Source organism: Oncorhynchus mykiss, chromosome 20, assembly GCF_057628025.1.
Source record: "Oncorhynchus mykiss isolate SJ-2025 chromosome 20, ASM5762802v1, whole genome shotgun sequence".
In the NCBI taxonomy this organism is placed as follows: domain Eukaryota; kingdom Metazoa; phylum Chordata; class Actinopteri; order Salmoniformes; family Salmonidae; genus Oncorhynchus; species Oncorhynchus mykiss.
In genome coordinates this window covers 4,181,064-4,207,142 of record NC_143041.1, presented here as the reverse complement: position 1 = coordinate 4,207,142, position 26,079 = coordinate 4,181,064, and the positions used below count along the sequence as shown (strand labels likewise).

General features: G+C 43.7%; 1 protein-coding gene across 3 annotated transcripts; it reads right to left on the bottom strand.

Moving 5' to 3' along the window:
* Positions 1–1,972: 1,972 nt before the first annotated feature.
* On the bottom strand, positions 1,973–26,079 carry LOC110498818 (zinc finger protein 281). Of its 3 annotated transcripts, none has more exons than XM_021575453.3 (7): positions 25,863–26,079; positions 14,272–14,744; positions 12,763–12,861; positions 12,461–12,578; positions 11,679–11,762; positions 6,903–7,021; positions 1,973–6,293 (listed from the first exon to the last, which is right to left on the bottom strand). In XM_021575453.3, the coding sequence occupies exons 2-7, from the start codon at positions 14,695–14,697 to the stop codon at positions 4,662–4,664; spliced, it is 2,478 nt and encodes an 825-aa protein (XP_021431128.3). In that variant the 5' UTR covers positions 14,698–14,744; positions 25,863–26,079; the 3' UTR covers positions 1,973–4,661. The 3 variants fall into 3 exon arrangements, with proteins under 3 accessions (XP_021431128.3, XP_090068154.1, XP_090068155.1); XM_090212028.1 differs by having other exon boundaries at positions 25,867–26,001; XM_090212029.1 differs by having other exon boundaries at positions 14,272–14,719; positions 25,867–25,995.

Sequence of the window (26,079 nt, the reverse complement as noted above, 5' to 3'; positions counted from 1 at the left end):
TGTGCCTCTTCTTTGGAGAGTGCACTTCTCCCCGTAGACCCCCTGTAAATCACACTAACGTTGATGTGCCTCTTCTTTGGAGAGTGCACTTCTCCCCGTAGACCCCCTGTAAATCACACTAACGTTGATGTGCCTCTTCTTTGGAGAGTGCACTTCTCCCCGTAGACCCCCTGTAAATCACACTAACGTTGATGTGCCTCTTCTTTGGAGAGTGCACTTCTCCCCGTAGACCCCCTGTAAATCATGTCAGGCTAACGTTGATGTGCCTCTTCTTTGGAGAGTGCACTTCTCCCCGTAGACCCCCTGTAAATCACACTAACGTTGATGTGCCTCTTCTTTGGAGAGTGCACTTCTCCCCGTAGACCCCCTGTAAATCACACTAACGTTGATGTGCCTCTTCTTTGGAGAGTGCACTTCTCCCCGTAGACCCCCTGTAAATCAGGCTAACGTTGATGTGCCTCTTCTTTGGAGAGTGCACTTCTCCCCGTAGACCCCCTGTAAATCACGCTAACGTTGATGTGCCTCTTCTTTGGAGAGTGCACTTCTCCCCGTAGACCCCCTGTAAATCACGCTAACGTTGATGTGCCTCTTCTTTGGAGAGTGCACTTCTCCCCGTAGACCCCCTGTAAATCAGGCTAACGTTGATGTGCCTCTTCTTTGGAGAGTGCACTTCTCCCCGTAGACCCCCTGTAAATCACACTAACGTTGATGTGCCTCTTCTTTGGAGAGTGCACTTCTCCCCGTAGACCCCCTGTAAATCACACTAACGTTGATGTGCCTCTTCTTTGGAGAGTGCACTTCTCCCCGTAGACCCCCTGTAAATCACGCTAACGTTGATGTGCCTCTTCTTTGGAGAGTGCACTTCTCCCCGTAGACCCCCTGTAAATCACACTAACGTTGATGTGCCTCTTCTTTGGAGAGTGCACTTCTCCCCGTAGACCCCCTGTAAATCAGGCTAACGTTGATGTGCCTCTTCTTTGGAGAGTGCACTTCTCCCCGTAGACCCCCTGTAAATCACACTAACGTTGATGTGCCTCTTCTTTGGAGAGTGCACTTCTCCCCATAGACCCCCTGTAAATCAGGCTAACGTTGATGTGCCTCTTCTTTGGAGAGTGCACTTCTCCCCGTAGACCCCCTGTAAATCAGGCTAACGTTGATGTGCCTCTTCTTTGGAGAGTGCACTTCTCCCCGTAGACCCCCTGTAAATCACACTAACGTTGATGTGCCTCTTCTTTGGAGAGTGCACTTCTCCCCGTAGACCCCCTGTAAATCACACTAACGTTGATGTGCCTCTTCTTTGGAGAGTGCACTTCTCCCCGTAGACCCCCTGTAAATCACGCTAACGTTGATGTGCCTCTTCTTTGGAGAGTGCACTTCTCCCCGTAGACCCCCTGTAAATCAGGCTAACGTTGATGTGCCTCTTCTTTGGAGAGTGCACTTCTCCCCGTAGACCCCCTGTAAATCACACTAACGTTGATGTGCCTCTTCTTTGGAGAGTGCACTTCTCCCCGTAGACCCCCTGTAAATCAGGCTAACGTTGATGTGCCTCTTCTTTGGAGAGTGCACTTCTCCCCGTAGACCCCCTGTAAATCACACTAACGTTGATGTGCCTCTTCTTTGGAGAGTGCACTTCTCCCCGTAGACCCCCTGTAAATCAGGCTAACGTTGATGTTCCTCTTCTTTGGAGAGTGCACTTCTCCCCGTAGACCCCCTGTAAATCACACTAACGTTGATGTGCCTCTTCTTTGGAGAGTGCACTTCTCCCCGTAGCCCCCTTGTAAATCACACTAACGTTGATGTGCCTCTTCTTTGGAGAGTGCACTTCTCCCCGTAGACCCCCTGTAAATCAAATCTTGCAAAAGATAATTGTGAGTTAATCCAATCACCAAAATTTGAGTTGCCAGGCTTGTGGTTCAAACCATTACAAAATGACAACTGTTGTCAAAGACTTCACTACACCAATAAAGTCTAGTCGTTTCTTTTTTGTAAAAAAATGTTTATTGGCTTCTCTAATCAGTTTCTAAATGCAGTAACATGTACAGCCCTGTAAATCAGATCACAATGGTCTGGAACTAAAAGGACAGGGATGGGGAAGCATCAGCTACAACATTAGGTGTTGTGGTCAATCAGAAAAAGGGCCATACAAAATCATCAGATCATGCATATGGGAAGAAACCAAATGAACAAACTTTTAGTGTTTTTGTACATTTTTGTAAACAATATCCTTCTAGAGATATGAAAACATTTAGGGCAAGTAACAAAAATAAAAGGATATAACATAAGAGAACGTTTCTATGAGGCACCTAGAATGCAACACTGCTTGGCGTGAATGCTTTACAGACAAAAAAAAAGATAATACATTTTGCATTTCAACGAGTCAATTGCTCTTCTATAATTGTAAACAAGCAGTGTTACATGATTATACAATGTTTAACCTATACTACAAATATTTTCACTACATACATAAAACACGTGTTCCTGCTTTCTGAAGCTTCAGTGATGAGGTATATTTAGGTAAATCCTATCGTTTGTTTCTCTCGCTCTCTCTTTAAAACGCATAGTGTGTGTTTTGGAGTGAAGTGGCCGGCCAGCCAGTCTTTCGTTTCCTGAGATCTGAGCAGATGTAGGAAAAGATCAACCCTGGCTGCCAGGATAGAAGTGGCTTGAGCCAAAGAAGAGAAAGGCCATTGTTTATTCTCGCAATGTTTGAAGGACTGCATTTTGGGGGGGGGGGGGGATTTATAACGTGAAGTTGAGCCTCTATCACCAAGGTTATTTTTCAGTATCAGGCCTGATTTCGTAGGGTGAAGACAGATTGAGGTGCAGTGAATAATTGCACTTTCAAAACATGCTGTAAAAATAAACACTTGCTAGGTTAAAGACATGATCGGGCACTTTGGCGAGTAGCAAGTATTTTTTTTACCTCCAGCTTTGAGCTGGATGTGTCATTGTGTAGTTCATACATGCATAATATATATGAGCAGAATTACTGTTTCCTCAATTGGCCATGAAATCCCAAGTTTGAGACTTTTCTGGAAGCTGTGAGCCGCCATTTCGCTTACATCTACCCCCACGTTGGACAGCCCCCCCCCCCCCCCGCAATTAGAGTTTTAGCAAATGAGCAACAGCCCTTCGCCATTTGAGTGACAGCTAGCAAGACGCACACACAATAGAGCAAGCAATGATGTGGTGCACATGTGACACAGTACACTATTTTCATGGACCACCTTTGGCTTGTGGGCGTTACTTTGAGAAATCCTGGCTAAAAAGTATATTCAAGTACCGGAGAACATCTTTAAGAATAAATAAAGGAAAAATAGTTTGATTTTTGCATCCAGTAGTCTTAGTGGGGGGAGTTCCAGCATAATGTCTGCATCTCTCATAATAATGGGTAACATACAATTCTAACAACCCCTCCACCTGACCAAACAGTCAAAAAACTAAAGCAACTATACATCTAACTTGCCATGGTCATACCTGTTCAACCCGTCTAACCCTCCCTACAGAACACCCTCACACTCTATTCCACCCACCCCTGTTCAATTTTCTCCAATAAAAATCACTTGGTTTTGCACATCCTTAATTGAGCCGGGTTGTTTTTCATTTTCAATTACGATTTAGTTTTTCAGAAGTGCTCGTTTGATTTCCATTGCCAAAAAAAAAGGGTAGCAGGAGTGGAGGACCAAGCGGTAAAAAGGTGACACAATATAATTGTTGAAATGTCGCTAATGGGGCCAGGGTGTTTCCTTGTCATGGGCCACTGAAGGGGGCATTCCAAAGAGGTGCATGGCTAAACAGATATCACCACTTGACACACATACATATATACACACACACATAAACAAAACAAGGTCCTTGGGTTAAAACCGCTTTCTGTTGAGGCTGGGGTGTGTAACACCATGAGTTCTTGAGTGTATAAATATCCATGTTTCCATCCATGTCTTTTACATGTGGCCCTTTATGGAGGAAATGTGAGCGGTTGTTTTCACATTGACATAGAAGTACCATAACAAGTAGCGGAAAGGGTTGGATGAGGAAAACTCAACAGGAAGATCCAGTGAAGTTGTTGCAGTCTTTTTGTTCCGCCCTCCTCCTGGGATAAATAGTAACAAAGCTTTGTAGTCTCAAAGTACACCTGTGAAAAGTGTGCCAGTTGCATCTCATAATACAAAGTTATTCTTATTACACAATTTTGCCTTAATTCCTGAGTAACACAATTCTTGTAACAGACAGTATAGAACTTTTTTTTGCCATTTGAAATCTGGGCTTTTCCCTGACACAAGCTTAATTATTATTATTGTAATTATCATCATTCATTAATACTTTACAACTGTATGATTGTTAAAACAAGGGGTTACAGGTGAAAGAAATAATTAAGTTCATAGCTACCCCCTATTCTTTTGTTTTAAAATGACATACAAATGTAGGTTTAGTTCATATCATAGCAACTACACTAACATAATAAAGACTAAACACAGATACAAACAAATATCTAAAAATTGCATTTGAGGCCTTAAAGACCTTCCCTGGTAGAGTTCTGGTTATCAACATTTAATGGCAGTGTTTCATTTTAAAAAAAATCTCGCTACAAGAAGAAAATGAAGGGTATAGGAACACAAAGAAAAACAAAACCCACAACTAGGTTCACCTATTTTTAACCCTTACCTGAAACTTTGGCTTGTTGCGGTTTTCGATCCTGTACTAACTGGCTCGCTGACATCAGCTAACAAACTGGTAAACCCTGAGAATTCTGACACAGTAGCCCGTATTCGGTGGTCGACCTCGGGCCGGAGGTCAATGCTGTAACCCAGCGGGGTATGGCGGCCCGACTTGAACTGGGAGCCGAAGGCCTGGGCAAAGTTCTCGATCTGGTAGGTAGCCCGCAGGTCCACTTCCTTGGGTGTATCCAGGTCGGCGTAGTTGCCGGAGCCGTTGCTCCTGTTCCCCTTGGCCCCCTGCTCCTTGGTGGCCCCGCCGGCGGCCGTCAGCTCCTGGGGTGTGAGCTGGAACCCATGGGAGTGGTGCTGCTTCTCCAGCTGCTCAGTAAGCTCCTGAGACGGGGTGAGCTGCTGGTGGCTAGCCGCCTCCAGGCCATTGAGGTGGAAGGCCGGCTGGGACGGGGAGCCTACCAGTATGCCGTAATGGGACTTAGAGGATGACAACGAAGAAGAGGAGACTGTGGAGCTGGGCAACGGCAAGGAGATGGATGGTGGGTAGCCACATTCCAGCGGGGATGAAGTGTAGATATGCTTGTCAGGGAAGAAGGGCCCTGTGGGGCTGGAGCTGCTAGGGAGCAAAGGGAAGGGCCTGCTGGGACCCAGAGTGGGGAAGGGCCCACTGTGGCTGGTGCGCTCTAGGGCCTGCAGTAGGAATTTGGAGTACTCGCTCATTACCACCTGCTTGTCGCCGCCGTTGGGTGAGTCGTCATCCAACTCTGGGGTGACAGGTGCGGCCGGCTGCAGGTCCACGTGGTGCGAGCCACTGCTGTCGGTGAGGTCAAAGGTTACGTCACTATGGTGGTGGTGCGCATTGTCTGACTTGTGGCTGTAGTGGTCCAGCAAGCTCTGGAGGACCTCGTCCGGGATGCATGACTTGTCATGGTGCTTGAGGTCCAGGGGCAAGGTGTCCAGCATGGGCATGGCGAGCTCGTTTTGGTGGCCCAGCGAGCCCTGAATCACACTGCTGGACTGGGGCTGGCCCATGTGGAGGGAGGGTGCCCCATAGTCGTTGTTGGCCATATGTTGGAGGTAGCGACGCTTCTTCACAAACTGCATGGCGCCGTCGTAGTTGTTGCTGGTGGCTGAATGGGCCTGCTTGGTGGCTGACTGGGCCTGCTTGGCGCCCCCACCGGAGGAGCCCTGGAGGAGGCCCAAGGCCTCAAGCCCTGAGCCCACCGCCAGCTCCATGGAGCCCTGCTTCTGAGACAGCAGCTTCTGCTCCCCGTCCTCCACGGAGTTGAGGGACTTATTGTTCTTCTTGAAGACCAGCTTGGGTGTGCGGCCCTGCATGATGGGCTCGAGGTCGGAGCACTCCATGCCGTAGTCCTGCAGGCTTCCTGACGACACGGTGGCGGCCACAGTCTTCTTTCGCTTGCGCTCGATGCCTTCGCCTGCGTTTTTGGACTTGCCCCTCCTGCGTCCAGAAGTGGCGGTGGCATTTCCCTGAGTGAGTGAGTAGCTGCCGTGGCCAATGTCTGCGTCGACCAGCTGCAGCATGCCGGGGTCTAGGCCCTTCTTTAAGGCTTCTCCACAGGTCCGCTTGTGCTTTAGTAACCGGTCTGTCCTCGAGAAAAACTACAGGGTGAACAGGGGGAGATGCACAGTATTTTAAAATATGTTCTAGTCACCCGATTGAGCAGATGGATCAACGACAACAAGATGTCTTTGTCCAGTGTTAGATGCACACAAAGTGCTCTGGAACCAGCGTTGCTGTTCCAAACGGCTGTGATAACAGAGCACGTTGCAAGCATCCAACACTGGATTATCCATTATATTTTGAGCAAACAAATAGGCTAGATTGAGACAAACATCAGTGTGACATCAAGAATTGGCATATTGTCAATCCAACCTGGTTTCAAATACATGGTTATTTTCGTATTTGTACTTTCAAATTCCCATAAATGGCTGACACCATTTTCAAATACTTATTTCCAAAGACATTATCTGAAATAAGCCAAAACAGACCTGGGTTTTAACACATGGAGTATTGACATGGGTATTTTTAAATACATGCCAATATTCAACTACTTGAAATCTATGCCATTTTTCTAAATACTTTATTTTCAGAGACATTTTAAAAAGTATTGAAATACCCTAAATAGTATTTGAACACAGGTATTTTGTCAATCAAATATCTGTTTCTGATTTGAGGGGAAATCCTAGCTACCCGTGTGACTAACTGACCTGTTGGCAGGTGTCACACCTGTATGGCTTCTCTCCGCTGTGGGTCCTCTTGTGCCGCTCCATGTGGTACTTCTGGATGAAGCACATGTTACACTGGTCACAGCTGAAGGGCTTCTCTCCTGAGCAATGAATAGGACAACCGACACAGTTGGAACCAAATTTACTCACTCAAAGCTAGTGCCGAGCGATTAAACGATCTAGATAAATGTAGTTTTTTTTATTTAAACAATTGACTGACGTTTCAATTATACTAAAGTGGATTATAAAAAATAAAAAAACTCAGCAATCTACACACAATACCCATTATGACAAAGCAAAAACAATACATTTTTTGTAAATGTATTCAAAATAAAAAATGGAAATACCAGATTTACGTAAGTATTCAGACCCTTTACTCAGTACTTTGTTGAATCACCTTTGGCTGAGATTACAGCCTCGAGGCTACTTGGGTATGACGCTACAAGCTTGGCACACCTGTATGTGGGGAGTTTATCCCATTCTTCTCTGCAGACCTTCTCAAGCTCTGTCATGATGGATGGGGAGCGTCGCTGCACAAATACTTTCAGGTCTCTCCTGTTCGATCAGGGTTCAAGTCTGGGCTCTGGCTGTCACTCAAGGACATTCAGAGACTTGTCCTGAAGACACTCCTGCGTTGTCTTGGCTGTGTGCTAAGGGTTGTTGTCCTGTTGGAAGGTGAACCGTCGCCCAAGTCTGAGGTCCTGAGCAGGTTTACGTCAAGGATCTCTGTACTTTGCGCCGTTCATCTTTGCCTCAACCCTGACTTGTCTCCCAGTCCCTGTCACTGAAAAACAAGCTTTACCGTAGGGATGGTGCCATGTTTCCTCCAGACGTGAAGCTTGGCATTGAGAACAGAGTTCAATCTTGGTTTATTCAGAACAGAAAATCTTGTTTCTCATGGTCTGAAAGTCTAAGTGTCTTTTGGCAAACTACAAGCGGGCTGTCATGTGCCTTTTACTAAAGAGTTACTGCCATCTGGCCACTCCACCATAAAGGCCTGACTGGTGGAGTGCTGCAGAGATGGGAGAAAATTCCAGAAGGACAACCATCTCCACAGGAACTCTGGCGAGTGGCTAGAGTTACCATCTATTTCTTGGTCACCTCCCTGACCAAGGCCATTCTCCCCTGACTGCGCAGATCAGCCGGACAGGCAGCTCAAGGAAGAGTCTTGGTGCGTCCAAACTTCTTCAATTTAAGAATGGAGGCCACGGTTGTTGGGTACCTTCAATCCTGCAGAATTGTTTTGGTACCCTTCCCAGATCTGTGCATCAACACAATCCTTTCTCTGAGCCCTAAAGGACAATTTCCTTGACCTCATGGCTTGGTTTTCGCACCGACATGCACTGTCAACTGTGAGACCTTATATAGACAGGTGTGTGCCTTTCCAAATCATGTCCAATCAATTGAATATACCACAGTTGGACTCCAATCAAGTTGCAGAAACATCAAGGATAATCAATGGAAACAGGATGCACGTGAGCTCAATTTCAAGTCTCATAGCAAAGGGTATGAATACTTATGTAAATAAGGTATGTTTATTTAATACATTAGCAAAAATAAAAAATAAACTGTTTTTGCTTTGCTATTATGGGGTATTGTGTAGATATTTAATCAATTCAAACATACAAATATTGAATAGATTTTAGTATAAGGCTGTAACGTAACAAAATGTGGAAAAAGTCCAGGGGTTTGAATACTTCCCGTAAGCACTGTAAATCACAAATTGAATGCACAAGCTGCATTTTGAATGCCTTCAGGGACCAGCGCCTGCTGTTTCTGGGAAGGGGCCTTTGCGGGTCCCCCCACACAATGTATGCATTCATGATGGCAATGTTGAGCATCCCCCCAAAACACATACCCCCATCATTTTCTACCTGTCCGTCCAACATTGTAATAGCTCCTCCGTTGGTCAAGCCTAACCATTTTCTTGCTGTAATCTATTACGAGCTCTGGAACAGATATTCCTACCACTTTCAAAAACAACTGCAAAACACTGCCACTGTGACCTTAGAGTCCGTACTGTTCCGTGACCTAAACTGGGATATGCTTAGCACCCCAGCCGTCCGACAATCTAAACTAGATGCCCTCAATCTCACAAATTATACAACCCTAAATCCGTAAACATGGGCACCCTCAGATACCATCCGGACCAACTTGCTGTCTTCCACCAGGATCTCAGCGATCACTGCCTGCGTCTGTAATGGGCCCGCGGTCAAACAACTTCAGGGAAGTCAGAAACCAATATACAGTCAGTCAGCATTCCTAAGGCTAGCTTTTTCAAACTGAAATGTGCATCCCGTAGCACTAATTCCAAAAAGTTTTGGGACACTAAAGTCCATGGAGAATAAGAGCACCTCCTCCCAGCTGCCCACTGCATTGAAGCTAGAAAATACTGTCACCACCGATAAAACTGCAATAATCGAGAATTTCAATAAAAAATAAATATTTTTTTTGTTTTTTTTGTTTGAATTTTACCCCCTTTTCGTAGTATCCAATTGTTGTAGTAGCTACTATCTTGTCTCATCGCTACAACTCCCGTACGGGCTCAGGAGAGACGAAGGTTGAAAGTCATGCGTCCTCCGATACACAACCAACCAAGCCGCTGCTTCTTTAACACAGCGCACATCCAACCCGGAAGCCAGCTGCACCAATGCGCCGGAGGAAACACCGTGCACCTGGCCACCTTGGCTAGCGTACACTGCGCCCAGCCCGCCACAGGAGTCGCTGGTGCGCGATGAGACAAGGACACCCCTACCGACCAAGCCCTCCCTAACCCGGGCGACGCTAGGCCAATTGTGCGTCGCCCCACGGACCTCCCGGTCGCGGCCGGTTACGACAGAGCCTGGGCGCGAACCCAGGACTCTGATGGCACAGCTGGCGCTTAACTGACTTAACTGACTTGCCTAGTTAAATAAAGGTAAAATAAAATAAAAAATGTGATTTATCCGACCTGGAAAACCAAGTGTGTTGAATTAGGCAATCACTGAACTGCTCAATTAGCTAAGTAGCTCAGTGTGGTGCCTAGTTGGGACATAATCTTGCAGTATCTGCGGCTCTCCAGTAACAGGGTCACCGATCCCTGATCTAAGATTGATAGTTTGTACTTGTATTCATCAGTCAAAAAAGACTGATTTACTTTCAAGAACTACTAAAATTGAGATTGTCAGACAGCAGCTCTATAGAGATGAGATGTTCTGGAATTAAATAAAGTCATCAACTAAAACAAAATGTAATATACACAACTGAAATATTTTGAAGTAAATTAATATGAATAAATTATGGTTAATACAGTACCACTCTAAAGTTGACATCTACTCATTCAAGGGTGTCTATTTTTTACTATTTTCTACATTGTAGAATAATAGAAGACATCTAACTATGAAATAACACATATGGAATCATGTAGTAACCAAAGAAAATGTTAAATACATTTTATATATTTGAGATTCTTCAAAGTAGACACCCTTTGCACTCTGGCATTCTCTCAACCAGCTTCACCTGGAATGTTTTTCACTTTTGAAGGAGTTCCCACATATGCTGAGCACTTGTTGGTTGCTTTTCATTCACTCTGGTCCAACTCATCCCGAACCATCTCAATTGGGTTGAGGTCGGGTGATTGTGGAGGCCAGGTCATCTGACGCAGCGCTCCATCACTCTCCTTCTTGGTCAAACAGCCCTTACACAGCCTGGAGGTGTGTTGGGTCATTGTCATGTTAAAAAACAAATGCTAGTCCCACTAAGCCCAAACCAGATGGGATGGCGTATCGCTGCAGAATGCTGTGGTAACCATGCTGGTTAAGTGTGCCTCTAATTCTAAATAAAATCACCCCCACACCATCACATCACCTCCCCCATGCTTCACGGAGTCTTGGTGGTTCCACATATGTGGAGACCATCCATTCACCTACTCTGCGTCTCATAAAGACAGGGTGAAGACAGGGTGGTTGGAACCAAAGATCTCACATTTGAAGTCATCAGATCAAAGGACAGATTTCCACCGGTCTAATGTCCATTGCTCGTGTTTCTTGGCCAAAGCAAGTCTCTTATTATTGGTGTCCTTTAGTAGTGGTTTCTTTGCAGCAATTTGATCATGAAGGCCTGATTCACGCAGTCTCCTCTGAACAGTTGATGTTGAGATGTGTCTGTTACTTGAACTGTGAAGCATTTATTTGGGCTGCAATATCTGAGGATGGTAATTCTAATGAACTTATCCTCTGTAGCAGAGGTAACTCTGGGTCTTCCTTTCCTGTGGCATTCCTCATGAGAGACACTTTCATCATAGCGCTTGATGTTTTCAATGCTTGTTATTTCATAGTTTTGATGTCCGCACTATTATTTTACAATGTAGAAAATAGTAAAAATAAAGAACAACTCTTGAACGAGTAGGTGTCCAAACTTTTGACTGGCACTGTAAGTGATAAGCAACAATGGGGCAGTCACTACCATCATGGGACTTATATTAATTGCTTAATTCTGTACTGTTACAGCATTCAATCCACAATGCAAAGTGCATTTCATGTTTAAAAAAAAAATCTAAACCAAAATAGAAAACCCATGATTATTTTTTAATTATCTAAACGACCTCAAAAAGCATGAAATGCTCAGCTGAAACGTTTTAAAATTGCACACTGTGTTCAATTTCATTTCAATTTGGGAAGTAAACTGAAATTCCAATTTAGCCTCAATTTGAGATTAGTTCTTGAATTTAAATGGAATTGACCACAGCTTTGACTGTCATAGGTTAAGGGCAAAACTCACCACTGTGGATCTTCTCATGCCGCTGCAGCAGATACTTCTGGATAAAGCTCATGTTACACTGACTGCACCGGAAAGGCCTCTCACCTGTGCGATCAGAAATACAATCACCCACTCTCCACATTAATTGACTATCAGTGGGGGAAAGCAGAGGTTGGCTTTACTCAAGAAGGGTGGGCAGTGTCAGTTGATTACATTGGATCATTTGGAGTAACACCGCAGAAGAAGACAATCTTAAGTTAAAGAGTGAAATCCTAAAAGGATGGTTCCCCCAAAGTACACATTTAGATTGGTTTCCTTACCTTGAAAGCAATCATAGGACAAAAACAGCAATCCACGCTTTGGTGTCCTGTTTCCTAAAACTACAGTGTGAATTGCAGTCTCTCCTTGTCCATAGATCACTTTCAAGGTAAGGACATTTCTATATAAATTTGTAATTTGGCTGAACATTCACTTTAAAAGACAAAAAAATAACAGGATTTCCCTTTGCGTCAATGGGTCCGACCTCCTGCAAGAAATGTGAGTCATTTACATTACCTCAGCATTTAGAGAATATTCATTGCATCACACAAATGATCACATCCATGCTACTCAAAATCAGTGATATTGGGTGCATTCATTTTAGTTCACCTGGTGCCTTGGGTGGGTGAGGATTTCAGTTTAGGACCAATAGATTGATCTACAAAGTACACACTTCACCCACCAGGTGCCACAGTCAAGCAAAAACAAATGCACCAAATGAACAAAAAAAATTCTCATGCAAAAAATCAATGAAAGCCTCTCACCTGTGTGAATGAGTACGTGTCTGCGGAGGTGGTAGGAGCTGCGAAAGGCGGCGTTGCAGTGCTCGCAGATGTGTGGTTTGGAGTTGGGAGACAGGCCGCCCCCTTCGCCGTCCAACATCTGTGCGGGTGAGCGACACAATGAAAGGTCAGAATAACGCAATTGTGCTGCTACGACAAAGTATAAAAAACGTGTTGTGTGAGGGGGTTGACATGACTACCGCAAAAGTGAACTGTTGTGCGACATTCTGGTAGCTTTGACTCAAATGAAAATGAATGAACGTTAGAGATGTGTTGGGTTCTACCTTGTGTTCTCCACGTTTTCTTCTGGCTTTACCTTCCCCGTCGCTCTTCCGTCTTCTTCCCAACGACTCTTTTGTCCCTTTCACTGGTCTTCCAGACACCTGAGGACAAGGTGGCCATGTAGACAGATAACATACACAGTGTGAATATTCTCAAAGGGAGCTATCGGTCCTAAACTGATAGCCGATTTCTATCTTTAGAGGGAATCAGGGATTTTTCTGACATGGGTGGGCTGTAAAAAAAATCTAAATAAATGTTTTTGCCAAGAAAAGCGCTTTATTATAGACAGAAATACTCCCTTTTTCATCAGCTGTCTGGGTGGCTGGTCTCAAATGATCCCATAAGCGAAGCAGCCCGGAAGTAGAGGTCCTGAGCTAGTGTGGTTACACATGGTCAGCGGATGTGAGGCCGATTGGACATACTGCCAAATTCTCAAAAACGACATTTGAGGCGACTTATGGTTGAGAAATGAACATTCAATTCTCTGGCAACACCTCCGTACATTGCTCTGTTCATCTTTCCCTTAATCCTGACTAGTCTCCCAGTCCCTGCCGCTGAAAAACACCACCAAAGTATGATGCTGCCACCACTATTGCTTCACAACAGGGATGATGGCGATGGTGCAAGGTTTCCTCCAGACGTGAGGCTGCAGAGATGGTTGTCCTTCTGGAAGGTTCTCCCATCTCCACAGAGGAACTCTGGAGCTCTGTCGGTTTCTTGGTCACCTCCCTGACCAAGGCCCTTCTCCCCCGATTGCTCAGTTTGGCCACGGTTCCAGCTCTAGGAGGAGTCTTGGTGGTTCCAAACTTTTTCCATTTAAGAATGGAAGCTGTGTTCGAGGACCTTCAATACTGCAGAAATGTTTTGGTACTCTTCCCCAGATCTGTGCCTCGACACAATCCTGTCTTGGAGCTCTACGGACAATACCTTCGACCTCATGGCGTGGTTTTTGCTCTGATATGCACTGTCAACTGTGGGACCTTATGTAGACAGTTGTGTGCCTTTCCAAATCATGTCCAATCAACTGAATTTACCACAGGTGGACTCCAATAAAGTTGTAGAAACATCTCAAGGATGATAATTGGAAACAGGAAGTACCTGAGCTCAATTTCGAGTCACATACCAAAGGGTCTGAATACTAGTGGAAATGTAACATAGCAGTTTATTCTTTAAATGTGCTAACATTTCTAAAAACCCGTTTTTGCTTTGTCATGATGGGGTATTGTGTGTAGAATGAGGTGGAAAAAGCCTGTAATGTAACAAATATACATAAATAAAATAGAGCACCAAGATGGGCGCCTCTAAAATGTTGTTAGAAATTCAGCCGCGCTGACCGTGCCCATTGCCACACCCACCACCTCAACTCCTTTTTGATACATAAAAAACCCTCGGAGTACCAAAGTGGAAAATACTAAAAAGCATACGTAACCAATCAACAAACTATATTTATTGACTGGCGTTGTAGTTTCAGTCAAAAACTACAACGCCCACAACAAACTTGGCTTTCTCACCAGCTCTCCAATTCGGCCGTTGCTGAGGTCATGCAGGAGCATGTTCTGATGGTTGTGGTGGTGGCCTCCACCGAACTGCATCTCCAGCATCTCATTGCCCTTCCGCATGCCCCCTCCTCCGCCACAGCTGCCACCCAGTCCTCCTCCACCATAGAGGGGCACACGGTAGTCCAGCTCGCTCATCCGCTCCTGCTTGATGCCCATGCCATGGAGGAAGCTGCCGGCGTGGGGAGGAGAGTCACGTTCCTTTTTTAGGATAATCTCCTGGGGTTGGTTGCCCACCATGACTGACTGCGAAGCCAGGCGAGTGAAGCTGGTGACAGGCGGCAGGTGGCTAAACATGAGCATACCCGGGGTGAAGTTGGGGTCCATACCCCCGTTGCTTTGCAGAAACTCGTTGCCTAGCTTGTCTTGGATAATACTCATGGCAAGTGCAGGAGGGGAAGCACTAGATGGGGCCAGGTAGGGGTGTCCTTCAAGAGAAGGGAAGAAAGGATACAGATGAAGTCAGAAGTTTACATACACTTAGGTTGGAGTCATTAAAACTCGTTTTTCAACCACTGCACAAATTACTTGCTAACAAACTATAGGTGTTGGCAAGTCGGTTAGGACATCTACACTGTGCATGACACAAGTCATTTTTCCAACATTTGTTTACAGACAGATTAATTCACTGCATCACAATTCCAGTGGGTCAGAAGTTTACATACACTAAGTTGACTGTGCCTTTAAACAGCTTGGGAAGTTCCAGAAAATGATCATGGTCACGTTCATCTGTACAAACAATAGTACGTAAGAATAAACACCATGGGACCACGCAGCCGTCATACCGTTCAGGAAGGAGACGCGTCTCCTAGAGATGAACGTACATTGGTGGGAAAGTGCAAATCCATCCCAAAATAGCAGCAAAGGACCTTGTGAAGATGCTGGAGGAAACAGGTACAAATATATCTAAGTTCACAACAAAACGAGTCAAATATCGACATAACCTGAAAGGCCGCTCAGCAAGGAAGAAGCCACTGCTCCAAAATCGCCATAAAAAAGCCAGACTACAGTTTGCAACTGCACATGGGGACAAATGTTTGGAGTAAAAAGGGAGATGCTTGCAAGCCGAAGAACACCATCCCAACCATGAAGCACAGGGGTGGCAGCATCATGTTGTGGGGGTGCTTTGTGGCATGAGGGACTGGTGCACTTCACAAAATAGATGGCATCATGAGGAAAGAAAAATTATGTGGATATATTGAAGCAACATCTCAAGACATCAGTCAGGAAGTTAAAGCTTGGTCGCAAATGGGTCTTCCAAATGAACAATGACCCCAAGCATACTTCCAAAGTTGTGGCAAAATGGCTTAAGGACAACAAAGCCATTGTATTGGAGTGGCCATCACAAAGCCCTGACTTCAATCATATAGCACATTTGTGGGCAGAACTGAAAAAGCTTGTGTGAGCAAGGAGGCCTACAAACCTGACTCAGTTACACCAGCTCTGTCAGGAGGAATGGCCCAAAATTCACCCAACTTATAGCTTGTGGAAGGCTACCTGAAACATTTGACCCAAGTTAAACAATTTAAAGGCAATGCTACCAAATACTAATTGAGTGTATGTACACTTCTAACCCACTGGGAATGTGATGAAAGATATAAAAGCTGAAATAAATCACTCTACTATTATTCTGACATTTCACATTCTTAAAACAAAGTGGTGATCCTAACTGACCTAAGACAGGGAATTGTTACTCAGATTAAATGTCAGGAATTGTGAAAAACTTAGTTTAAATGTATTTGGCTAAGGTGTATGTAAACTTCCAACGTCAACTGTACCAGGCTATGTATAGATCCACGTTATGGAGGCCACCACAAGTTTGGACACATCTACTCATTCAAGGGTTGTTCTTTATTTTACTATTTTCTACATTGCAGAATAATAGTGAAGATATCAAAACTATGAAATAACACAGACTCTTGTAGAAACCAAAAAAAAAAGTGTTGAATCAATATATTTTATATTTGAAATTCTTCAAGTAACCACCCTTTGCCTTGTTGACAGCTGTGCACACTCTTGGCATTCTATTTGTTTAACATTTCTTTGGTTAGTACATGTTCCCATACGTGTTACTTCACAGTTCTGATGTCTTCACTATTATTCTACTAAAATGCACACGGTAAGTTTGCTGAAAATAAACGCAGTTGACAGTGAGAGGACGTTTCTTTTTTTAGCTACGTTTATTAGATGAGTTGTTTTCTCCTGCGGCTATTTGCAGGAGAGAAAGAATCTAACAAAACAGGGCAGTTATACTGAGGAGGATATCGGCTGCAAGCCTGCAATCTTGTTGTAAGGTATTGGTTTAACCCTGACCATAGGGCTAGACTGGCCCCAGGGGAATGTGGTCAGTGTGCTTACAGTCATCCATTAATTACTTGATTGAATTCATTGGGCTTCGCCTATCATCTGGAAAACGATGCTTGAGTAATTCTTATTTCTATGGAGTGAGGCTATGAAATAGTGTCTGGGTTAAGGTTATCAAGCAAAACCTGTGTGTTGTGGTTCCTTTTAACACCCTGCTTCTCAAATCAAATTGTATTCGTCACAAGGGCCGAATACAACGTGTGTAGACTTTACCGTGAAATGCTTGATTCTTGTTTTAGCAATTTGAAGCAAATATAATTGGCTAATGTTCCATGTAGCATAGCCCACATTTCCAAATGCCTGGCAGCTATGGCTAAATAATGATTAGGTTATTAACCACTGACTAAATGCCCACTGCTATCGTGCAAAGTGCAAGGGGAGTGACCTGCGTTAATCATGTCACATGAGGTTATCACAGCAGCGGCATGAAATCCATTACTAGCCGTGCTACATATCGCATCGGGTCGACAAAGATTGAAGAAACTACTTTATTTTTTATTATTTAACTAGGCAAGTCTGTGTTCTTAACATTCTTATTTACAATGACAGCCTAGGAACAGTGGGTTAACTGCCTTGTTCAGAGGCAGAACAACACATTTTTACATTGTCAGCTCGAGGATTCAATCTAGCAACCTTTCAGTTACTGGCCCAATGCTCTAACCACTAGGCTACCTGCCGCCCTACTTCAGTAAGCTACGGCAATGCTTAACTTATTGACTCCACCAATAACGGAACAAGCAGCTGTGGCCAATAACCAATCCTCCTACTAGGCCCATCATAAACACTTTAAGACAAATTAAAGTTTTGAACAGTAGCCCATTTCCCAAATGTTCTAATAGCCTACGAAGGTACGGTTGTCCTAAAGCTGCTGTTTTGTAAAAGAACAAGAATGAAAGCCGGAGTCTATAGGCTACTCTCAATAACAGCTTTATGCGAGATGTAACAAACAAAAGCCTATTAAGAGAGAGGATGATTACCACCCAGTTCTGAAGACTGTAGACTTTGCTTCTATCCAGCCCATGATTTATAACCTAACTCAGTAGGGTAAGCCTGCCCGTTCCTCATCAGTTGAGTGTCACTTTGTGCCATCATGTGTGCGAGACACAGACACACCTGTTCCATCATGAATCTCCACCAGAAAATAATATAAGAAAAGACCTGCACTTTGGCTTTCAACAACCTTGTTTCATGTTCGGTCCAGTTGTAGCATGCGATTTCACGCTTTAGCCCAATGGTGATTTGTGTGGAGTTTTGTACAACAATTGGGGGACTTGGCCAATACCATTCTATATCACAGTTTAGAGTACATAAGCATGATAGGCAATGTCAACCGTTGTCCTAACCCTGTACTGTACTGTCCAAACTTGTGAACCCAACAGTGGACTGTGACTAGGATTTCCCCATTGCAGCCAATTCTATTGCAGATTGTTTTTAGAGAATTTCCAGCTTTAAATCACTAAATAATGAATCAACTAAACTGATATCAGTAAAAACACAATCAAATGGATAGGTCTACTTGTTACTTCTGAACTTTCATTATCCTCCTTTGCAGTGCTTAATTTGTAAATTGGGAGGTGCTGGAACAAAAAGTGAGCCCAAAAGGGGATGACCTGGGGGGCTCTGAGGTAGTGGAATGTGTTACTTAAAAAAATAAACACATAAAATAAATCTTGCATGAATTATCATCACTTTTGAATAGAGCAGTAGAGGAGCTTGTAGAAGTTGTGCGCATGGGGGAGCAGAATTTATTTTGCCTTTAATAAATGGATTGCATGCGATTCTACATAGTTTTAGATGACTGGAGACTGTCAGAAACCTAACAATAACTCACAAATGATCAAAATGACAGGCTACTTTGACAAACTGAAAATCTGAGATCAATAAAAATGACCTTGTCTTGAATCCATCAATAGCCTAGGCCTAAGTGTGAGGAAACACACATTGTACAATATGAGGAGGAAATTATAGTCCTAAAAAAAGCTTTCCAGCTTCACTGACTGATGAGCAGACCGATGACGGCCGATGCGCTCGTGCCAAAAACTATTTTAAAGTAAAAACAATGCTGTTCGCTCAATAGACTTGTTTATTTTTTTTTACCCTTATTTGACCAGGTATGCTGACAGAAATGACCTGGGGAATAAGCTACAGGGGAGAGGGGGATGAATGAGCCAAATTGGAAGCTGGGGATGATTAGGTGGCCATGATGGTATGATGGCAACATCTGGAATTTAGCCAGGACACCGGGGTTAATACCCCAACTCTTACAATAAGAGCAATGGGATCTTTAGTGACCAGGATAGCCATTTAACGTCCCATCCAAAAGACGACGCCTTACACAGGGCAATGTCCCCAAACTCTGCCCTGGGGCATTAGGATACCTTTTTTTTTTTTACCAGAAGAAAGAGTGCCTCCTACTGGCCCTCCAACACCACTTCCAGCAGCATCTGGTCTCCCATCCAGGATCAACACAGCTTAGCTTCAGAGGCAAACCAGCAGTGGAATGCAGGGTGGTATGCTGTTGGCCACTGACAGATTAGTCCTCTTTTCAACAGGATCCATCTGCTGTCCATTCAGGTTATCCCGCAATTGCATGTCAAATATTACGAAAGGATCCTTTTGGATGCATACTGTTCTCTGACAGATTTGCCTCGTGTTCCCGACTGTAGGCATGCCTTGTGATTTGGCTACACACAATCCACAGGTAGGCTATTTAAAATAAAAAAGCTATTGATCCTCTTTTTCTGAATTCCAGGCCTACACCTGGTGTGGTATTCAGATTTCTTTCTGAACAGACAGCAGTAATTCTATAACAATTGATCAGGGGTGCTGCAGCACCCTTCTGTGGATTTGATCCTATATGGAAATAAATGATGAAGTAACAGTGGAGATGAGTTGGAGGTCCACGTCTATCAGAGCAGAAAGAGAACATAGAAAGCTCATCTCATTCTAGTTCTGTGAGAGATACAGGCGTGCTTCTCTCTCTCACCAAAGCAATGGCCACGCGTTGGTCTATATAAGCAGTGTGAAGTACTTAAGTAAAAAAATACTTGAAAGTACTACTTAAGTAGTTTGTGTATCTGTACTTACTATTTATATTTGACCATTTTTAATTCACTATATTCCGAAAAAAATATGATAGATTTCTGCAACTTCTGCAAATTTTCTATGGGAAGTTAAGCCCGGGAATTTAGCTTAAATTCATCAAAACAAAGTTAGCTTCTAACAGTGAACCTTTGTGTGATACACAAGGCAATTCTAGAGCTTATGGCATATTTTGGTTAAACTATCCCCAATTCAATGGAATTGCAACCCTCTGCATGCACAGTGCATTCTTCCATCACATGTACAGCTGATTCTCAAGATCTTGCACACAAATGAGATGCTGTTGAGCCCACACTACTACACTGTCTGAGCCAAGGACTACATGCTTTCTGGTAAGTTTTGATTACAATACTGGGTGGGGTGAATATATTTTATATGACATGCATGATTTGTTGTCAACTAGTAAATAGTAGCCCACAGCAGTGTTTGTCATTCTAACGTAACAATTTCTGCTACTTAGTTTTTGCTACCATGTGGGTTTTTAGCTTGCTTGAGCCTGTTAACTGAGGAGTGTTAATTCACCTGTTTCCATACATGTTTAATTGTAAAACATGTATCTTACAAATAAGTTGTTTAATCTAACTCCGTAACTATTTATCTGCACATGGAATTTTATTCGTTTTTTTAACTCATTTCTTTATCTTTACAGGAAAATGCCAAGTGCACACTTGTGTGGAGACATGTTATTGCAGCTAATGTAGAAGGAAGAGCTGTGTACATATGCAAATACTGTGCCAAGTCATATGTGAAGAATGCAACAAAGATGCAGAATCACCTGGCCAAGTACATAAAGTTCCCTCAGCTCTCACAACAAGCAACCTCTGACAAAAGTCCCTGTACTCCTACTCAAGGTGAAAATGTGGAATCAGATAGCAACAGCTCATGGACCTCCTGGAATCAGAAGTTTTTTTGACTCAATGGAGGAACGTTGTCAGAGAAACTACATCAGCGCCAACCCTCAGTATTCTACAAGAGCACAGACAAGGGACAACAGACAAACCGGTCTACATTGCAGATGATTTGAAGGCCCTTTCCCGTTGCCCCTATCATCCTCCAAATCCCACCAACATCAGCCACCTCAGAGCGCAACTGGTCCTTGTTTGGGAACACACACACACACACACACACCAAAGCACGCAACAGGCTGACCAACACAAGGGTTGAAAAATTGGTGGCCATCCGGGCGAATTTAAGCCTGACAACGAGCCATCCTCAACAAGGTCGGCAAGTGACTGAAGATGAGGCCTCAGAGTCCGATGTTCAAGAGGTGGACATTGAGGAGGTCCAGGGAGAAGACATGGAAGCCCGAGAGGAAGACACCCAAAGCTTTAGTTTCTAGACCATCATTTAACAGACACATGTTGAAAACATTTTAGGGAGATGCGATAGATCATTGGGGATCATTCAATAAACCCTTTCTTTTGTTGTTCAGTGAAATCATCCCATGTTTAGAGTCAACTCGTTTAATTAAAGTTTAATCCACTGTTGTTTTCACTATATATTTTACCTCTTGGGGATGTTATTCGAAAATGGATGGCTGCAAACTTTCTACTTTTAAACTCAGACAAAACAGAGATGCTTGTTCTAGGTCCCAAGAAACAAAGAGATCTTCTGTTGAATCTGACAATTAATCTTAATGGTTGTACAGTCGTCTGAAATAAAACTGTGAAAGACCTCGGCATACTCTGGACCCTGATCTCTCTTTTGAAGAACATATCAAGACCATTTCAAGGACAGCTTTTTTCCATCTACGTAACATTGCAAAAATCCGAAACTTTGTCCAAAAATGATGCAGAAAAATGAATCCATGCTTTTGTCACTTCTAGGTTAGACTACTGCAATGCTCTACTTTCCGGCTACCCGGATAAAGCACTAAATAAACTTCAGTTAGTGCTAAATACGGCTGCTAGAAACCTGACTAGAACCAAAAAAATTGATCATATTACTCCAGTGCTAGCCTCTACACTGGCTTCCTGTCAAAGCAAGGGCTGATTTCAAGGTTTTACTGCTAACCTACAAAGCATTACATGGGCTTGCTCCTACCTCTATCTCTGATTTGGTCCTGCCGTACATACCTACACGTACGCTACGGTCACAAGACGCAGGCCTCCTAATTGTCCATAGAATTTCTAAGCAAACAGCTGGAGGCAGGGCTTTCTCCTAAAGAGCTCAATTTTTATGGAACGGTCTGCCTACCCATGTCAGAGACGCAAACTCGGTCTCAACCTTTAAATCTTTACTGAAGACTCATCTCTTCAGTGGGTCATATGATTGAGTGTAGTCTGGCCCAGGAGTAGGAAGGTGAACGGAAAGGCTCTGGAGCAACGAACCGCCCTTGCTGTCTCTGCCTGGCCGGTTCCCCTCTTTCCACTGGGATTCTCTGCCTCTAACCCTATTACAGGGGCTGAGTCACTGACTTACTGGGGCTCTCTCATGCCGTCCCTGGAAGGGGTGCGTCACCTGAGTGGGTTGATTCACTGAGTGGGTGGGGTTATATCCTTCCTGTTTGGCCCTGTCCGGGGGTGTCCTCGGGTGGGGCCACAGTGTCTCCTGACCCCTCTTGTCTCAGCCTTCAGTATTTATGCTGCAGTAGTTTATGTGTCGGGGGGCTGGGGTCAGTTTGTTATATCTGGAGTACTTCTCCTGTCCTATTCGGTGTCCTGTGTGAATCTAAGTGTGCGTTCTCTAATTCTCTCCTTCTCTCTTTCTCTCACTCGGAGGACCTGAGCCCTAGGACCATGCCCCAGGACTACCTGACATGATGACTCCTTGCTGTCCCCAGTCCACCTGACTGTGCTGCTGCTCCAGTTTCAACTGTTCTGCCCTATTATTATTCGACCATGCTGGTCATTTATGAACATTTGAACATCTTGGCCATGTTCTGTTATAATCTCCACCCAGCACAGCCAGAAGAGGACTGGCCACCCCACATAGCCTGGTTCCTCTAGGTTTCTTCCTAGGTTTTGGCCTTTCTAGGGAGTTTTTCCTAGCCACCGTGCTTCTACACCTGCATTGCTTGCTGTTTGGGGTTTTAGGCTGGGTTTCTGTACAGCACTTTGAGATATCAGCTGATGTACCAAGGGCTATATAAATACATTTGATTTGATAAATATATTTAATGCAAAAAACATCTACATTTAAATGCTAATAATATTAGTTTGCATATATTCCTGTTAATTCACATGGAAAGAGTCCACCTCTAAATATTCCTGAAAATGTGCAACCCTAATTTTGACACTTAATTATTTTAACAATGACATTTACTTTTAGTACTTAAGTATGAACCAAATACTTTTAGACTTTTGCTGAAGTTGCATTTTACTGGGTGACCTTCACTTCAGTTATTTTCTATTAAGGCATCTTTACGTTTACTCAAGTATGAAAATTGGGTACTTTTTCCACCACTGCTTTTAAGCTACACCCAAGCCATGGGCTAAACCCAGGCCAGCCCAACACAAATTAATGGCCATCACTAGCTGGCTACCACCCGGTTACTCAACCCTGCAGATTTGAGGCTGCTGCCCTATAATATACATAGACATGGAATCACAGGTCACTTAAATAATGTTTGCATACTGCTTTACTCATCTCATATGTATATCCTGTATTCTATTCTACTGTATTTTAGTCAATGACACTCACATTGCTCGTCCTAATATTTATATGTTTCTTTATTCCATACTTTTACTTTCAGATGTATGTGCATTGTTAGATACCTCCAACAGTGCAGTGGTAGGAACAAAAGCACTTTGCTACACCAGCAATAACATCCGCTAAATATGTGTATGTGACAAAACATGTTATTTGATAATTAGACATCACCATAGCATTAGGCCCATGTGGAATAGTGTGTGCCATTTCACCAGCGTAAGACAAAGTTGCATTTTGTATCATATACAGCTTGGATTGTAGCCAAACAAAAAACTGTGCTGCAATGTAAAATTTGCAATGGTATATTCTCATTCAAATGACACTAAGTGACAATTACTTCACTTTATTACAGGGGATGTGAACACCATGAATTTGCTGCCCTTGGAAAAGTGAGTATACAAATAAAGGACCATTGGAAGGCTGGACACATTACATTTTTAACAATGCTTTTTTTCTGATAAAAAAAAAGTATTGTATTTGCCGTGGAGCCCAGTTTCATAATATTACCATATGTCCCAGCTGGTTGCCGTAGTTTTGAAGTAATCACGAAAAAAACAGACCTTGTTTTAGGGCATTTTTCACACTGCCAGCTCATATTAGTTCTATTGAGCAGCGTGGCACCAACTCGCCTTCCAAACGTTCTATTCCCAGCCCATTGTTACACGTCACAATGCCTGCTATTGTTGGCAATGAGACCTGCTCATGTTGTTTGTAGGTAAAATGTAAACAAATTTACTTATGGAACTCTGAGGTCGTCCCATTGTTTCCTATAGGGAAATATAGGTATGCCTGTCTATTTCGCCAAATATCTCACAATGTGTGTATTTAGAGTTTTAAAATTGACACCATTTTAATGAGAATCTCCCCTGTCTAATTATGTAAGGCTGGGCAGTGTATTCCATTGTCATCAAACGCTAGCCATGAAATTTATTTTGCCCTCGGAACGCTGAACTCCCCCCATTGTCTACCCATAGAGAGGCATGCTGTTATATTTCGCCAAATATCTCGCAATGTGCAAATGTATATTTTTTGAAGTTGGACACCAGTTTAATCATGAGAAGCTCCTCTTTCTAATTAAGTAAGGCTGTGCAGTGTATTCCGTTGTCATCAAACGCTAGACCAGAAAGTCAGAAGTTGTCATTTGTTTCCTGCTTCCTCTTTATGCAGACATAAGCACACTTGGCACCATTGAGGTGGGGATGTTAACTTTTTTTACACAAATTGTTATTTTTCCGTTTCCTCCTAAGAACAGATTGTAGTGGTAAAATAAAGGGATACCACTGGGTGCCACTAAGGCTCAATTGAACTGTAAGCATCACTCCAGTTAACATGCTCTGCGGAGGTAATTTGCTATGGGATTGGGCTAGTGTTCCAGCTCAGACAACCTTCTGACATTTCCAGCCTTGGGTGAATTTAGACTCCTATTGTCCAGCCTACCATCGGCTGAAATCGCTACCTGCTAAATTGTACTAAATTGTACACCAAATTACACGGATTCACTAGACTAAAGCACACCATATTTTACCACGCATTTAGCCAGAATTTTGTCTAACGTCGTTGGGGTAAAACTGCTGGCCGGCTGACAATTCCAGATGTCTCAGGCACAATATTTTGTTTAGTCTAGCCGACCATAATTTGACGGTGAGCGGATGGGCTTTTGTGATGCATAGCCAGCAGCTAGCTAGCACGCTACAAATAGCGTTAGCTGTCCTGGTCAACTGTTGATACAAAGCACGCTTCTGTCACAAATACAATACTATCGAAACACAGATGACAACAAACCGGCTCACATCATGACAATAGATGCCAAAAGGCGACGGCTCAATCAATAATGGGTTATCCTGATTCAAACCATTGTATACAACTCAGGGAGCTAGTAGCTTGCTAGTCTCATGCTGGCAAAACATTAGCCAGGGATTCAACGTTACCGCTCGCACGACCTAATTTGTCTGAAGGAAATGTTTGTGTTATTAAAACCTTAACGCCAGCTAGTTACCGGTATAATAGCAGCACGTTTTATTTGCCCGTCTATGAAGGAAGCTTGGCTGTCCTTGGCTGGGACGACGTTGGTGAAATAAAGTCGGACTAACAAACGCTTCATAGTGGTCTTTGGCGCTCGACCCTATTAATCGAGATGGTGTTAACACTAACTCAGTACACCCAGCTCTAATTATAGCCTTCTTCAAGGCTTGCGGTGCACGTTAACTTTAGATCACATACTGTAAATAGTATGGGTGAGCCAAGTTTCTGCTAACGAGCTAGCCGACTAAAAGCCCACATTCTGGCCCATGCAACAGAGAAACAATGATGCTCGACTGAGAGTATCTCTCGCATGCTGAAGCGATTTGCCTCTGACATTTCCACCGCGTATAACTGTACACATTTAAACAAATACTCAGAAATAAAGGTACATTTCAGTAAATATTTACCTACACATGACCGCGACTGGCTAGAAATGTTGGTATTTTCTTCTCTTGTTCGTTCCTTTGAGGTGTTATAGACAAAACATTGTCGTCTTGCGGCCGATGCTTTCTTCCATCTTGTCCAGGCGCGGGGAATTGTGGGTCTAGCGGACGGGTCGTGAGAGGAGAGAGCTGCTGCAGTATGACTAGATATGGCTAGTGTCACCAAAGGTCGCCTGACAAA

Coding starts and splice junctions, on each gene's coding strand:
- LOC110498818 (XM_021575453.3), bottom strand. CDS start 14,697: ATGAGTATTATCCAAGACAAGCTAGGCAACGAGTTTCTGCAAAGCAAC. Junction 11,763..12,460: donor ACACGTACTCATTCACACAG/GTGAGAGGCTTT, acceptor CTGATCGCACAG/GTGAGAGGCCTTTCCGGTGC. Junction 6,294..6,902: donor GGTGTGACACCTGCCAACAG/GTCAGTTAGTCA, acceptor TTCACCCTGTAG/TTTTTCTCGAGGACAGACCG.